Consider the following 16263-nt stretch of genomic DNA (forward strand, 5'->3'; position numbering starts at 1 on the left):
TTGTATTTTTCCTTTCTCCTATGGGGACACGGGGCATGATATGGGCTGTCGATTAAGGATGCCATAGAATAATCATGGCCAATCATCACATCTAAAGCCAAACTAAAGACAAAATCCTTAAAGCAACATGGCATTGGTGATGAGGATGAGGAGAGAGAATAAATGAATTAAATTAATACCCACAAGTCCCTCAACTTTAGGTCTTAATGTCTAACGGATCTAGAGGACCAATCAAGCTAAAACTTTCAAGGTAGCTTCATATTTCCCTCTTCTATCCATCCATATATTTGGATATTTATATTTGAGCTTACTCTCTCCTAGAGACGCATATTGAAAGAGACTGAGGATTTTAAAGGTCCATCAAGGTTGTCTTAGTGTCTCGAGTACTTGGGGAAGGTCAGAAGAAAAGAGGATATGCTGATATGCATGAGAAAATTATTGTTATCTCGATAGAATGTAGGATCCAAGATTTTTCTCTTTCCTGACATTGTCTTTCTCCATCACATACATTAATAAGATACATACATTAATTAAATAAATTAATTATATCCATCCCAATCCATCATCATCCATCACTAGTACACATCATCTACAACATCATGATCTTGAACATTGTTCTCTCCATTTAAATTATAAATTGTAAACCATTACCTTCCTTCACCTCTCGTCTTACCCAAACTTTGCATCCACCATCCTCCCATTATTTCTTCATCTATCCCACTCCCTTAATTCCATTCATCTTATTCATATTGTACTATCTACATCTCTTAGTACGTGATGGAAATATATGTGACCAACAATCCAATCACACATTCCATATCTCATTCCATGCTCATTAACAGAACACATTCATTATAGTGCATATTTTATGCTTATATTGAAGTCCATGAATACACGGTTGGATTAGAGAACTATGATGAGATTTTAATGCGAAGATCACTAGTTTTTAAGCACGTATTCTATATTCCTATTTAAAGGATACTCGAGAAAGACATTGAAGTATCCGGATAGAACAACACTATCTACCCTCACTAATATAGAGAGTATGTCCGCTCCTGTAGCCACTAGTGTGGAGACACTAATGATTTATAATGGGTGCTATTTAGTGGAAAGAGTTCACTGAATTGATTGGCACAAATCCCTAAATGGTATTATACCAAAATGTCTATCAAGTTGATTCACATCACGATTGTGTAAGTGGTCCTTAGACTGCAGACACCAAAGACATCTTGTAGATGGAGAATTGTACTTTGACTATGACCAACATGTATCTTATAAGGGGATTCTAAACAGTCTTAGTTTGGGTGCATCAAGAAGTTCACGAAGATAATTGCATGGTCAAGATGGGATCACCCATTCTCGGTATAAGAGGTGACAGCTCAAGAAAGACGATGCGATGAAGTCCTTGACCAAGGCAGTGAAATATCTGAGAAGGGTTCTCGATGATTTTCGAACGCATTAGTACTAACTTGGATGACCGATTAGGGTTTGACAGTTGACGATACCCTAAGTCATCATAGGAGTGTCAAGTGGATGAGTGATTATATGTACACAATAACCGATGACTAACAAGTCTGTGAGTAAGTCGATACATACTACTTTCTATCTTCTAGAGCACGAGGTGTAGCTTGGCACCCCATGGGTTGGAAACCCAACCTATTGGTTGTGTTAAATTGATCCAACATTAATTAATCTATATGATGATATAGTTAATTACTTTAGAAGGCCAATCATGTTATTGGGCCTTTGGAGTCGTTAACTAGACTAATGCATGGGCCTAGAGGTTTACGCACAAATGATCTTTCAAACATCAGAATATATAACTAAGGTTGGGGGGTTTTTACAAAAAATACCCACTTAGTTTAAATAGGGGGAGGCCCTAAACAAAGTTCACCTAGGCTAGAATTATTCAGGGCCCTTTCCCTTCTTCTCCCTTTTCCCCACAACTCCACTCCACTATCGATGCGATCAAGACAGTGCAACGGTGACGACGGAGGGTGAACGGATCTCGTCAAGGCGAAGGAGGAGATTCGATGTGCCATGTACCATGTGGATACATCTAGAGGCTACACATGATCAGCTCGACTCATTTCGCTCCAGTAATCAAGAAATCACGGATGTGATACGTGCTCACGTGATTCCTTTTATTTTTTGTTGATGCCATTATGAGTATTTAATGAACTCAATTGATGGTATTAAATATTGTTGTTATGGATTTCACACAATAAAATTTATGTTACCTTACGTAGTATAGGGCTTAAGTAAGGGTCGAACCTCAGGGAGCATAAGAGCAAGATTAAATTACTTATAAATTATGAAAAAAAAGGGAACATGACCAATAGATCTAAGCAAAGGATTTATGAGAGTATGAGAGAAAAGGCGATATGAAATGATGGTATGGTCTTGATATATATATATATATATATATAAGCAAGAGCAATGGGTTGATTAACGGGTAATTTTGGTGGTCAAAACTAGCATTTAGAGAGAAAAAATAGAGAGAAGAAACAAAATACTCTAGTGACAAACACATCTAAATAGGAAAACTATTATAAAAACAAATCAAACTCGTCTACTTTACCCATGGAATATTTATAGACAATGAAAACAACATCCAAGCTTTCACACAGACCCTGTAGTGATGTCCGTCCTAGACCGGGTGATGTTCGGCTTGAAGACTGAGCATTAAACAATGCTGGAACAGGCCTTGATCTTCTCTGGTTCCTTATGGTAGCTTGCTGCTAAGAGGAAAAAACAATAACAAAGAAAACAAGATTTCCATTTATAAGGGTATAAGGTTCAACCTTAGTCGGGCGCTCTCTGGGCCGTCCAATCACGATGATTGTGATCGGGAAGCTCAGAGAAGTGCCACATTCAGCCCTAGTGGGGGAGGGGGAGAGAGATAGATAGATAGAGAGAGAGAGAGAGAGAGAGAGAGAGAGAGAGAGAGAGAGAGAGAGAGAGAGAGAGAGAGCTGATCATGATTGTTAGATCACGATCATGCGGCTAAGAGCGGGCCGCATGATGTCGCTGTAAGTGGTTACATCACGTGGTCCGATCAACCACTTAATCAGATCCTATGGATCTGATTAAGAAGTGCTGTTGTGTGGTCCCTCTGTCTCCTCTCTCCACGCGCCACTTAGGATTCCCCTACCATGTGGTAAAAACCCTTGTTTGGTTCTGTACCGGAGTTGATGACGTATCTGATCTTTGCCGTTCTGGTTGCGTTCACATTACACGCTCTTTCTCGTTCCCTTGCATCCAAATGCTCATAAAAAGTGTGAGAAGTGAACCACTTGAAGTGGGATTAGTCTCATGAAATATACACATAAATGCATAGCATGATGCATGAGATGATTAAGATGTGAAATTCATATAAATGTAGTATCTCATCTTAGGACTAGTATAATTTATTGATTTCAGATGAATTACTACCTAGATGTGGCATTACTATGCATGTATGCAACGACAAATTCATGTTTATCAGTCTTCCACTGTATGGAATCATCATGTTCATCCAGATTTAGGCCTCTATAAACCAACAAAATGATCATGCGATCACATCCTTTCCTTCCATTATAGAAAATGGTAGTGTTTAACTTGAATTGTCTTTGAAAGAAGACTTATTGTCTCTCATTGGGCTGAAATGGTTCACAAGATGAGCTTTGGTAGACTTCCATTCATGTGCAAACGGGACTAGTGGAATTTGCCTACTTTACTTATTGTATCTTACTAAACTCTCGTAGGAAGGACGTCAGACGATTTCTCATAAAGAAATGTATTTAGATTTCTCGATTGCGATGATGTTTTCTTTTAAGATTGAGCTCTGAAATTCAAATATATAAAGTGAATGTATAAATTTATGCGTAAAACCAATCTCGAGGGAACCCACCTAAAAATAGAATTCTCTGGGTTTACTTGTTATATCTAACTAATCTCTTGCAAGGAAAATGCATACACAATTTCTTATAAAAAAACGATATTCCTTTTAAGATTGATCACTAAAAGGAGGAGCCATTCAAATCTACAATCACATGTATAGATTACTGCCTCAAACTAGTCTTGAGTAGGGTTTGATGGTCCCCGTCTGGTACAGATTTTTAGCAAAGTTACCTAAGCTTCGGTCCGGTTCCAGTCTGTTTTAGTTTGGTCCAAGTCTGGTTTGGACCAGTCTTGGTCTGGTCAGGTTGACTAGTCAATGTCAAAGTCAAAATATAAAATTTATGTTCATCGTAATGTTAAATATAAAAGTTCATTGTAACTCTACATCAAGTGGTTGCTAACAGATGGTCAAATACATGGCGTCTATACGGAGCTCAATAGAAACCTCTCCGTCGAGTTGGATTTGATATGTTTAGAATTTTTTTTTAAATATAAAATAGTATACTTCCTGTTCGGGCCTGGTTTGACCCTTGGACCTAAACTTGTTTGACAAACCGGTCCACCCTCAAATGGAGGACCTACGGTGACGATTTGGTCCGGTCAAACCGGTCCCCGGTCCTAAATGTCAAACCCTAGTCTTGAGGTTACCCAAAGATTAACCAGAACATTGGGCCAATTTGGGCCTCTCCAGCCCAGTTCCTAAAAACTACAACCCAGTTCCAATTTGAGAGTGGAGAGGATAAAGAAGTACCAAAACTGAGCAAATTGAAGGAAAAAAAAGCTGAATTTTCCATCTCCTTTGGGACACCCGAGTGGCCCCCTGAGCTTCGGTATCCTTTTACGGATCCAATCCACGCTTAGCGCCGTTCTTCTGCCCTGCCCTTCTTCATCTCACCGCTCTCTCTTCTTTTCTCTTCTCTTCTCTTTCTTTCTTTCTTTACCCAAGTTCCGATCTTGATGGGCACTCTGCTTCTATCTCGATGCGTGGGCAGTGATGCCCAAGTTTAGTTCTTTGGTTGGGGAGTTTTTCTCTTCGTAGTGTGCTGAGAACTCAGCAGAAAGCGCGATAGAGGTAGAGAGAGCTGCGGAAATAGGTTGCGGCTGGGCTTATGCTAGAAGAAGTAAGGTGGGTTTTCTGGGTTTTCTCGGTTACCCTTTTAATTTTGTGTTGGCTATGTTGGTTTTTGCTGCCTGGCGACCTGCCGCTCTTTTGGGCCGTGGCAGTTCGATTCTCGAGCAGATGATGCGGTTGGCGATTGCTGGGATTGGTTGGGTATCGATCTCTGCATGTTTTTGTTGCTGGGTTTTTTCAAGAAATGGAGTGCGGATTGGGCTCTTGGATGCTGCTCTAGGGTTTTGAGGATTTACTTGGGTCGATGGGGATTGTTGTGTTAACCCTGAAATCGTTCTGGGTACTTGGGTTTTTCGCTGTTCTTCGTGTCGAATTGTCTGGTTTGAACTTCATTTTTAGCATCTAGTGAGGTGTTGATTCGTTGGTTGCTTTTTTTCTTTTTTTTTGGGCAGGAAGATTGATTTTTCTGAGGGAGGGTAATGGCTGGGAGTATAAGCGATGACTCCAGCCTTGAAAGCTTGTCTTCATCTGCGGAGGTTCTTCCCACTGGCCAAGTCTGCCAAACGAACGATTCAGTGGGAGAATGGCGGTCATCGGAGCAGGTGGAGAATGGGATTCCCTCTACCTCCCCTCCCTACTGGGATACTGATGAGGAGGATGACTTTGGTAAGTTCCCTTATTTTTCATGGGTTTCTGATTCGAAGAAATAATTTTTATTCTTGTTGTGCTGTGCGATCTGTTCTTATCTGATCGGTTTGCGCCAGAGTTTTTTGTAACTTTTGCCTTGGGACTTGATATGGAGAGCCATATTTGCAGGACCCAAGCCTTCTGATCTGTACGGGAAGTTTACTTGGAAAATCGAAAACTTCTCTCAGATTAGTAAACGAGAGCTCCGTAGTAATGTCTTTGAAGTTGGTGGCTACAAGTGGTAAGAATGTCGTTTTGCTTGTTGAACTTGGAGTCCCTGTACTCCACCTCCTCCTCTGTAACTCATTTGCATGATTATAATTAGGATTGGGTGCTATTAATGTTCAACTTTCTTTAGCTTTATGAAAAAGGTTTGTGCTCTTAGTTTACCAAAAAGGCTTATTTGAGATGTTTCCATTTCTACCTCCTCTGTTTGTCATTTAGAAATTTGGGCTGTTTGGTATTTCTTACGGACATAGTATTCAACGTGGTTCTAAATATATTTTCCTATGGAAATTTATTGTATTTTTAAATTGTCTTTCCCCGTGATGAAGTCTGTCGCTCTCAATTATTAGTTGTTTAAAACCAAACTTTCCTGTCGTTTGCTTCATGCATGACTAGCATGTTGATGAATAGTTTCTGTTTAGTGATACCGACCTCTTTAATAGTTGAGTTCCTGTCGTGGAGTAACTTTGATGTATTTTCATGAATAAATAAAGCTGGTTTCGTATACAATGATTTTCTTTTGAAAGAACATTTCGAGGTTCAACTTCTCTTAAAAATATCACTCTGATCATTACATCACCTGGGCCGCCCTATCAGTTTTTCTGGTATTTATGCGTTTCTTTAGTTTCTCTGGTTTATTTCAATGTTATAATCCATTTTGGATCGAGCAATCATATTTTCGTTTATGAAGTGTCTTCATTTACTGGATTTGTTATAATTCAGCTGTTTTTGACATTGGTTGCTCGGGTACTCCTTATTTTTTTAAATTTTCGATTTCAGGTATATTCTAATCTACCCACAGGGATGTGACGTATGCAATCATCTCTCTCTTTTCCTATGTGTCGCCAACCACGACAAGTTACTCCCAGGTTTGCTCTCCATTCCTGCTTTTACCCTGATTTTATTCTGACAGTTCTCTTGTTTTAAAATAACTTATTTAGGTTGGAGCCATTTCGCACAGTTTACAATAGCTGTGGTAAACAAAGATTCAAAGAAGTCCAAATACTCTGGTATGTCAAATCTGTATTTGGCTATTATAATACTCCTAACATTTTTTTGATGATTATTATACATTAAAAATAATCCATGACCGAAAACTGCAGACACATTACACCGATTTTGGAAGAAAGAGCACGATTGGGGCTGGAAGAAGTTTATGGAGTTGTCAAAGCTATCTGAGGGATTTATCGTCGCTGATGCTCTTGTGATCAAAGCCCAGGTTCAAGTTATCAGGTGTGTCTCCGTTGTTGCTGTGATACCAACCCAGATAAATTTATGAAAATATCAATAATTGAGTTGTTTTATCTTATACAACTTCTAGTCGCTTTAATTGTTGAAGGAGAACCATTTTTATCTTATACATCTTCAGGAATTTTTTGCTGAAAGCCCGTTCTGAAATGCCAGATGCCTGCATTGATTTTCTATATCAATTTAGTGCGTCCATTTTGATTTTGGTAAATTTTTAGCCGTTTTCCAAAAGCATTTTCTTATGGTTCTTCAATCATCATATGCTATGACCAAGACATAAGATTGCATGGTACAACTTCATCTGTAGACCAGTCACACTACGTTTCATATTTATTCATTTATACCTTGTGGTGGAGATTCATATAATAGTTTCCCAAACCCTAGAGTTCTCAGCGAATACTCAGATGTTTGCTAGTTTTTCTAGATAACTGCTTGTTTAGTTCTGTTTCACTCATCTGTTAATCTTTCATAAAAAATGTTGATAATGGCCGGAAGAAAATAAATGTTTTCTTGTTTTTTATTTATTTTCTTGCAAATGACGTATGACTGACTTGCCACGGATTTGAGATTGCCTTCTGTAGTGAAACCTTTTTATATTTTGCTTAAAACTTTAGAAGCGCCCACATATAAAGCATCACTTACATTATGATACAAGGCCTCTGTTTTTGAGTTAACATGAAATTGATTACACATTGACACTATATTCAAGACTCTCTTTCTCATCATACAACACAGCATGGTCACATCCTTTGCGTCATAGACTGTAGGCTGAAAGACGGCTTATATCATATGTGAATGATTAATATGAACCTGTATTTTGCAAAATTAGTCATTGTTCGAGTGCTAAACCTTGCCTGAGGCTTCTCAAAACAGGGAAAAGGCGCATAGACCATTTCGCTGTCTGGACTGTCAGTACAGGAGGGAGCTTGTTCGGGTGTATTTGTCGAATGTAGAGCAACTATGTAGACGTTACGTTGAAGAAAAAAGGATTAAATTCAACAAACTGATTGAGGACAAAGTCCGCTGGTCTAGGTGGGGTGAAAATTTCATGAGATTATTCATTTGTATTCCCATTTTTTCTCTCTCGAGGGAATTTCATACATATCTTGTTTCTGTTTTCAATTTTCAGTTTTCGTACCTTCTGGCTCGGAGTTGATCAAAGCAGCAGGAGGTGGATGTCAATTGAGAAAACGGATACGATATTAAAAGTAGTCGTTAAGCACTTCTTTATTGAGAAAGAAGTAACATCAACCTTGGTCATGGATTCACTTTACAGTGGTTTGAAGGCTCTTGAAGGTCAGAGCAAAAATAAAGGGTCCGCAAAATTTCTAGAAGGGGAGGAAATGGCCATGCCCTTCATCCAAGTTGAGAAAGATCTGTTCAGTTTGACAGATGATGTGTTGTTATTGGTTGAGAGAGTTGTAATGGAGCCAATCTTGCCGAAGGATGAGAAAGCTTCGCAAAATCAAAGTCAAAACCGTACAAAGGTAATCACAAAACTTTCATTTTTCTCATATAATAATCGTTGTAATTTTGTTTTGCAATTGTCAAAATGGTATTGCATTTGCTAATAGGCGCTCTCAGCTTGTTTTGTAGCGACTGATATTTACCTAGGCTATTCTGGTGATGTGATGCCATCGTTTTAGGCCTTATGGATAACCACCATCGTTAAATGGTGGTTGATATTAGCATCGATTGTCTGCTTACTATTCTTCGTTTTCTTTCCGTATCATTTTATTTTCTTTGCAGTTCAATTTACGAGCTTAATTTTTTCAAAAAAAAATAACGCGCTTAATCAATGGAAGAATGCAGGATGTAGTAAAAAACTGATCTTCCTTTTCTAGGCCCTGATATATTGGTTTCATCTTCCACATGCGTACTATAATGACTGGTCCATTTAGTTTAGAATGAATGCTATTTATTCCCTCACGGTTTAATGACTTATACTCATTATGATTCCTCATGCTCTTTCACGTGGTTGTCTTATCGAAGAACTGTATTCACGTGCTCTACATAGCTTGAACTTAATCCTCGAAACATTCTTACTAAAAAGGGTGTCGTTATTTCAGGATAGCAGTTCAGGAGAAGAATTTAGCAAAGATTCTATCGAGCGTGATGAGCGGAGGCTTACTGAACTTGGACGCAGAACTGTGGAGATATTCATCCTAAATCATATATTCAGGTGGTTTTAATTCTGTATTTCGACCTGTTCTAAACTCTTCTAATGTTAAAACTCTTCAGAGACACTTTTTCTCTTTCGTTTCAAATTAAAAATTCCAATCATATACTTGTGTAAGACCTATCAGGAGAGAGGAACAGAGGAGCATTTATCAGAAAGTAAACGGACGTGTCATTACAGTGACTTTTTATAATAGGGGATCCCCATTTACTTGGATGTCATAATTTGTCTCTATTCATTAATCTTTCGTTAAGCTCCAAAAATCTCTTGGAATCTAGAGAGCTCTTGCAAACGACATCCTGTTCCAGAATGTATTGCGCTAGAATCCTTTTGCTTATCTTTTGTTTATTTATCCCTTTACCATTCTTTTAGTATTTTGAATGAAGCTATGTATTACATCTAGAATCTGTAGTTTTTTTGTTGTGAAACTCCTCGAGTTATAATTGCAGTTACAGAGTGATTGAGTGCATACTTTGTTAGTGTTAGTTGTGAGAATGAGAAATCATTATCAGATATGTTCCTCAATGACTATAATAGAACAACCCATTGAAAATCTTACCTCCTAATCGTTCAAATTTTTCTATTCAACAGCAGCCGAATCGAGGTTGCGTACCAGGAGGCAGTTGCCCTGAAGAGGCAAGAAGAGCTTATTCGCGAAGAAGAAGCAGCTGGACAAGCTGAGATGGAACTAAGGTCAAGGCGTCTTGCTGCCGAGAAGGAGAAGAAAGCAAAAAAAAAGCAGGTCGGGTTCTCATGTCTTTTCTTTACCATTCTTTTCATTGGTTTTTGGCCTTTTGTGTTGAACTTACGACTTTAAACCTTCGGTTTGCGTATAAGACATGATTTGTCAGACATGGCAACTTGCTTTCGATATAACTTTTTACATCTTTATAAGTTGTCTTGGTTCTTTTCTTTCTGTTGTGGCCTTGGTATAAATTTTCAACGTTCACATGCTTCCATTAATTTCAGAATGGTGTTTTGGTTTCATATTAATATTTCTATAGTGATTCTTTTGTGTGCCTATGGCTACTAAGGGATCGTGTCTGGGATTGTTTGCATGCACCTTATCTAAGATTTATTTTTTTTGAAAGAAACCTTATCTAAGATTTATTATTCATTTTTCCCCAGCTATGTCGACAAAGTTAATTTTTGAACTGAAGATATATTCGATAAGATTAATGCTCTGGCACCTTACAAAGCTCGGCTTAAATTCTTTGGCAGGCTAAACAAAAGCGCAGTACACGAAAAGGCAAAGACAGGGGCCGAGAAGATAAATTTGATGCTTTAATGCTTGAGAAAAATCAGACTGAGAACATCTCCTGCGAGCAAGTCTTAGACGAGCTTTCCCAGTACCAATCTTCTTCTGCATTAGACAAGGCTGACATGGCGGCAGACATCTCTGATGCATCCGACGGCCAATATGACGGCGCGGAGACACTGCAACAGGCTGACGTGGATGTGAGAGATTCCAGCTCTGGTGTGGAGGCTGCATCTCTAGCCGATGAGGGTTTCAGTGAGAAACTTGGCTTACCTGCTCCAGAAGAAGCTTCATTTTCTAGCTCGTCAGCATTTAATGTGCCTCGCAGGAAGAATGCTTCCTCTCCAGCTATTAAAGCGGCGCCCAGTTTATTCACTAGGTATTTTTGCATCCCTATTCCTTTTTCTGAGCGTTCGTATTTAATGTGGTATATCATTGAAGGGGGAAAACTCAACACAGTAAGAATGTGCGTGATCGAACGGGTCAATCCTTCACAGATAAAGTGGTGCAAACTGAATCGTCAGGAGAGTTGCCCATTTTGACAGAAAGCATACAGCGGCTTGAGAGGCATAGTCTGGAGAAGGTAGAGCCTATATCCTGTAGACTTTTTTATGATCTGGGTTTCTATCTTGATCACGAACTTATTTCCTTCGTTGGAAAAGATGACTGTTTGAGCTCATATTGTGTTGTCCCTGTCGAAAAAATTGCAAAATTCTGCCGATTAAGCTTCTCTATCTTTCATTTTTTCTTTTTTCTTGTGTTAATTCAAGCTCTCTTCAGTGTTTTTGTTGTAGCTCTTTGGCTCCGAATTCAATTGGTGACACTATTAAATTCTTCCATTTTCAGGAGGCTGTACCCACTGCCAGGAGAAAAGCAACGACCAAGGATCAGGAAGAGGAACACAGATTCTCCAAGCTACTCGCCGCTGAGAAGCCCTTACCCACTGAGCTCCCACAGTCAAAGCAGGGAACAGAAACCTGTGCCGACACATCTAATAACGCCAAGATCCAACAGAACGAGAAAACAGTATCTGCTTCCTCAAAGGCAGCCTTGACTCTCAGGCCTGAACCACTAAAGCAAGTAGTTAGCCTTGCAAAGAACCCACCACAGCAAGTCTCTGCCTTATCAAGGCCACCCAGCGCTCCTGTCATTCCGGGCCCCCGACCGGCTGCCGTCCCTGCTTCAGTGGCCCATCCAGTTCCTCTTATGTCGCGATCAGTAAGTGCCGCTGGCCGTCTTGGGGCAGACTCAGCCGGGTCGTCGACAACTTCACATGGTAACGTCGTCTTCCAGTCCTACAGAAATGCCATCATTGGAAAGACAACGATGAGCTCTGGCGTAGCTGTTACTCCCAGTTTCTCCTCTCGCCCTTCGCTTGGGCTCCCAAGCCATGGTGCTGCTACTGCTGCTGCTGTTGCTTATCCCCAGTCATCGCCATCCTTTGTGCCATCCTCTTCCATTCATGTCCTTCAGAGATCTGCTACAGTGGAGACGGCGAGACCAGGGTTGACCTTTGGGTCTATGAACCCGGAGGCCTTGCAAAGCAGGACCCAATGGGCTGATGAGCCAATGCAGCCAATCCAGCCATCTAGAGGGGTCCAGCAGGATCATCAGAACCTGGTCAGCAGCGTCCAGGCTTTAGACGTAAGCAGCGGTGCCGTACCTCGTTCATACTTCTTCCAGGATGCCACGATGTCGTTACCGGACGAGTTTCCCCACCTAGACATCATCAATGATCTTCTAAATGAAGAGCATCAAACGTTTGGGAGGGAGGACTTGGATGGCTACCCACATCATACTCATCATCCTGCTCTTAGCCGCCAGTACACATTTCCGATGGAGATTTCGACGAGCACAGTTGATGTGAGTTCATCTAATGGGGGGAGATTATTCAGCCAGATGGGTCACCAGGGCTACGATGAGGGAATCCAAAGGTTTTACGGCTCGCCCAGTCGCCATTATGCTGCGGACATGATGGATTACTCCCCTTATGTGAATGGTCAGGTCCAGTGGCCGATGCGCGGCGCTGCGACTGGTGATATTCAACAGTTGGATGGAAGTGGGTATTCTTATCAGCAGCAGCAGCATCATGGGTCTCCAGATCTAGGCTATGGGATTTATCATCGACCTGCAAGTGGGCCCTAAGCACCGGAGAATTAACTCAATCAGTGGTATGGTGCTTGCAAAAGGTGAGGGGTTGACAATGTAAAGCCTTCTTTTTTCAGTTTATGCTTGGCTCTGGTTGTTGGCTGACTGGGGGTGTCGGTAGCGTTTTTGTGTAGTACTGCAATGCATTGGCTCCTCGGCCCCTGTGTTGGGCTTGGGAAAGGAGGGTTTGGTTTCCTCCCACTGCTGTAGCGCTTTCATAGCTTTAAACTAGATTGGAAATGGAGAAGAATGAGTCTGAGATCCAAAGACCACATCTTTTATCAATCTCGATTCCTTGGTTTCTTGTTGCTAATGAAATCACCCAGGAGTATTTATTATTATGTTACTACACCCATGAATCTGCTATAGGTGAGATATTTAACTCTTCAACACTGTCTTAAGTTAATATGATTAAACAAACTATTAATGACTCATGTTTTATCTAAGATACAAAGTATTAGATTCATTAATACATACTCTAGGTAGAAAGATATGGCCGTAGCTTTGTACAGCAAACATTTATATAGAAAACGTTGGGTTTGAGCATAGCGCTGGAGATTGCATTGAAAGTCCGCAGAAGACTGGTAAATTCAGAGATCCTATCAGTTTCCTATTTTTTGGTCACCAATGTATGCCCCTCAAAGGATGTAGTCGTCATATGACCCTAAAATATGTTATTATATGGGGGGCAAACACCTAGGATTCACCCAACCGATATCCGTCCGGTTTCCGATATCGGACAACCTATATCCGATATCGGGAAGAAAATCGGGACGGAGCTGGATATCGGATATCGGTCGATATCCGTCTCTGAAAGGTAGACGGATATCGGTGACGGATACCGTAGATATAGGGATGCAACAGATATCTGCTGCCTGATATCGGTAACCGATATCAGGATATCGGTTACTGATTTCCGGATATTTTTTCTGAAATCCCCCACTATTTGGTGCTTTAACATGGTTTATATACATAATATTTATATTATTGAATTAAGTACAAATTTGAAATATGTAAATTACTTACTGGGTAAGTGTAAATTTATAATGTTGGAAAATTCAACAAATTTTTAGAAAATGTTGCAGAAATTTTTAAAAAATTGACCCCCACTTTTTGGTGCCTTAACATAGTTTATATACCTGATATTTATATTAGTGAATTAAGTACAAAGTTGAAATATGTATATTACTAATTGGGTAAGTGTAATTTTATAATGTTGGAAAATTCACCAAATTTTTAGGAAAATGTTGCAGAAATTTTAACAAAATTGACCCCCACTTTTTGGTGCTTTAACATGGTTTATATACCTGATATTTATATTATTGAATTAAGTGAAAATTTGAAATATGTAAATTACTTACTGGGTAAGTGTAATTTATAATGTTGGAAAATTCAACAAATTTTTAGGAAAATGTTGCAGAAATTTTAACAAAGTTGACCCCCACTATTTGGTGCTTTAACATGTTTAATATACCTGATATTTATATTAGTGAATTAAGTGCAAAGTTGAAATATGTAAATTACTAATTGGGTAAGTGTAAATTTATAATGTTGGAAACTTCAGCAAATTTTTAGGAAACTGTTGCAGAAATTTTAACAAAGTTGACCCCCACTATTTGGTGCTTTAACATGTTTTATATACCTAATATTTATATTATTGAATTAATTGCAAATTTGTAATATGTAATTTACATATTTGGTTAAGTGTAAATTTTTAGCAAAATTCAAGAAATATATAGGAAATTATCGCAAAGTTTTTAACAAAAGATGCCTTCTGTAATATGTAACCGTCAAAATACGCCCTTCGCCTGAAAATTTCCCCACGGCTCTGTCAAAGGTTTGTGCTTACTTGGTCATCACTTGCATACCGAAAGATTAACAAATAAAACAATGATTGCATAAAATATGCATAAAATGTAGTCAATGTAGGTGATGTGTACCTCGAGTTCATGCAACTACCCCATCTTGTCCATCCTCGCCATCCGAATTGAGCTCCACATCAATGTACCATCGCTTGTTGTCTGCACGCAGCCAACACTTCACAATGATGAGTGTTTCGATGCTTATCGGTGACAAACATGATCTCTTGTACGTGACAATTGCGTTGCCCACCAAGAACATGCGCTCAACAGGAGCGCTTGTTGCACATACAGACAACAACTCCCTTGTAATGGAAGCAAGTAAGGGGAAGCGTTTCGCCCCTGTGCTGGCCCACCAAGATAGTAGGGTGAACACTCCCTCATTAGGCACGACCTCTGTTAGGTATTGGTTGAACTCGTCCCACGCTGACCTCGTTGCCGCAGGTGCCGGTTGGACTTTTCGCATAATGTTTTGTAGCCAAGAGTCCAATTGTTTACCTTTTGAGTGCCCATATTCAGCGTGCCCACTCTCTCCATGCCTCAACGAGTCACATGGTAACAAGGACCGTACATATGCGATGGTTGCTTCTCTGACGCCCTGATAGAGTTTTGACCCTTTATGGAATGGATCCATCAATGCTGCGCTGGTGATTGCCTCATTCACCCACAAAATTTCTGCATATTGTGCGAGCTTGCGTTACATCGCCTTACACACTTGTGCCATATTGAAACGATCTCCTTCATGCAACCGTCGTACACATGTGAAGAAAGTGCCATCTTTGATTTGCTGGACCACTTCTTCTATGTGTTCTTTGAGCCCGTCTATGAGAAATAATACATCACATATGGCCAATGTCAATATCTTGCAAACATGATCGGTGGATACAGCGAACAATCTAAGGATGCGACAAAATTATTTCACCAACTCCCACTCGTCCTTTGACATCTTTGTCGCCTTCCCCTTACAGCCAAAAGTCTTCGACACTTCATCAATGACATCACATTTCTTCACAGTGACGGATAACATAGCATAAGTGCTGTTCCATCGGGTCGGACAGTCCAAGGTGACCATATTAGAGTCCTAGACTTTGGGGTCATCTTCACATGCCTTTGCATACTCCTCTCTCCGTTGCATAGAGCTCTGAATACTGTGCACTAGTGTCCACACCTTCGCAACTGCATCACCCAAACATAACAGCCGGCGTGGTCCGTCATTGTCGTCAGATGCTGAGAATATATCTCCAAGATCGTTGTCCTCGTTGCTATCGTACTGGTCTGCTGTCCTAGTCATGTCGCCTTCTTCATGCTCTAAAACGTGGGCTGAAGGAATGCCAAAGTTTTTTATTGCCGCGTGCAAACAATGTTCAGAATGTGTGCAACGCATGAGACGTGCCATTTGGTGCTAAACGTCGGGTTGACGCTCTTTATCTTTTTCGCCATCAATGACAACATCCTTTTAGAGAAAGAATGCCACTGAAATGGAATGAGACAAAGGGAGAGTGATAGAGTGAGAGAGAGGGTGAATGAGAGAAATAATCATAGAGTGAGAGAGGGAGAATTAGAGATAAAAAGATAGAAAGAATCAGAGAGTGAGAGAGAATGAGGGAAGAGAGGGAGAATTAGAGAAAGAAAGAGAGAAAGAATCACAGAGTGAGTGAGAATGAGAGAGAGGGAGATTGAGAGAAAAAAAGAAACCTAAAGAGAC

At 40.0% G+C, this 16263-nt stretch overlaps 1 protein-coding gene across 2 annotated transcripts; it reads left to right on the forward strand.

Moving 5' to 3' along the window:
* The first annotated feature begins 4687 nt into the window (after positions 1-4687).
* On the forward strand, positions 4688-12984 carry LOC144711684 (TNF receptor-associated factor homolog 1a-like). Of its 2 annotated transcripts, none has more exons than XM_078585685.1 (13): positions 4688-5008; positions 5407-5620; positions 5771-5882; positions 6647-6735; positions 6808-6876; positions 6970-7099; positions 7988-8146; positions 8244-8601; positions 9184-9296; positions 9885-10035; positions 10515-10930; positions 10993-11134; positions 11398-12984. In XM_078585685.1, the coding sequence occupies exons 2-13, from the start codon at positions 5434-5436 to the stop codon at positions 12694-12696; spliced, it is 3225 nt and encodes a 1074-aa protein (XP_078441811.1). In that variant the 5' UTR covers positions 4688-5008; positions 5407-5433; the 3' UTR covers positions 12697-12984. The 2 variants fall into 2 exon arrangements, with proteins under 2 accessions (XP_078441811.1, XP_078441812.1); XM_078585686.1 differs by having other exon boundaries at positions 9888-10035.
* The last annotated feature ends 3279 nt before the right edge of the window (positions 12985-16263 follow it).

The sequence above is a fragment of the Wolffia australiana genome, chromosome 14 (assembly GCF_029677425.1).
Source record: "Wolffia australiana isolate 7733 chromosome 14, ASM2967742v1".
Taxonomy (NCBI): Eukaryota; Viridiplantae; Streptophyta; class Magnoliopsida; order Alismatales; family Araceae; genus Wolffia; species Wolffia australiana.

What these genes read in the sequence shown, in the direction of transcription:
- LOC144711684 (XM_078585685.1), top strand. Translation starts at nt 5,434, where the DNA reads ATGGCTGGGAGTATAAGCGATGACTCCAGCCTTGAAAGCTTGTCTTCA. An exon ending in GACAAAGTCCGCTGGTCTAG is followed by an intron (nt 8,147 to 8,243) that starts GTGGGGTGAAAA and finishes TTCAATTTTCAG; the next exon opens with TTTTCGTACCTTCTGGCTCG. An exon ending in AGAAAGCAAAAAAAAAGCAG is followed by an intron (nt 10,036 to 10,514) that starts GTCGGGTTCTCA and finishes ATTCTTTGGCAG; the next exon opens with GCTAAACAAAAGCGCAGTAC.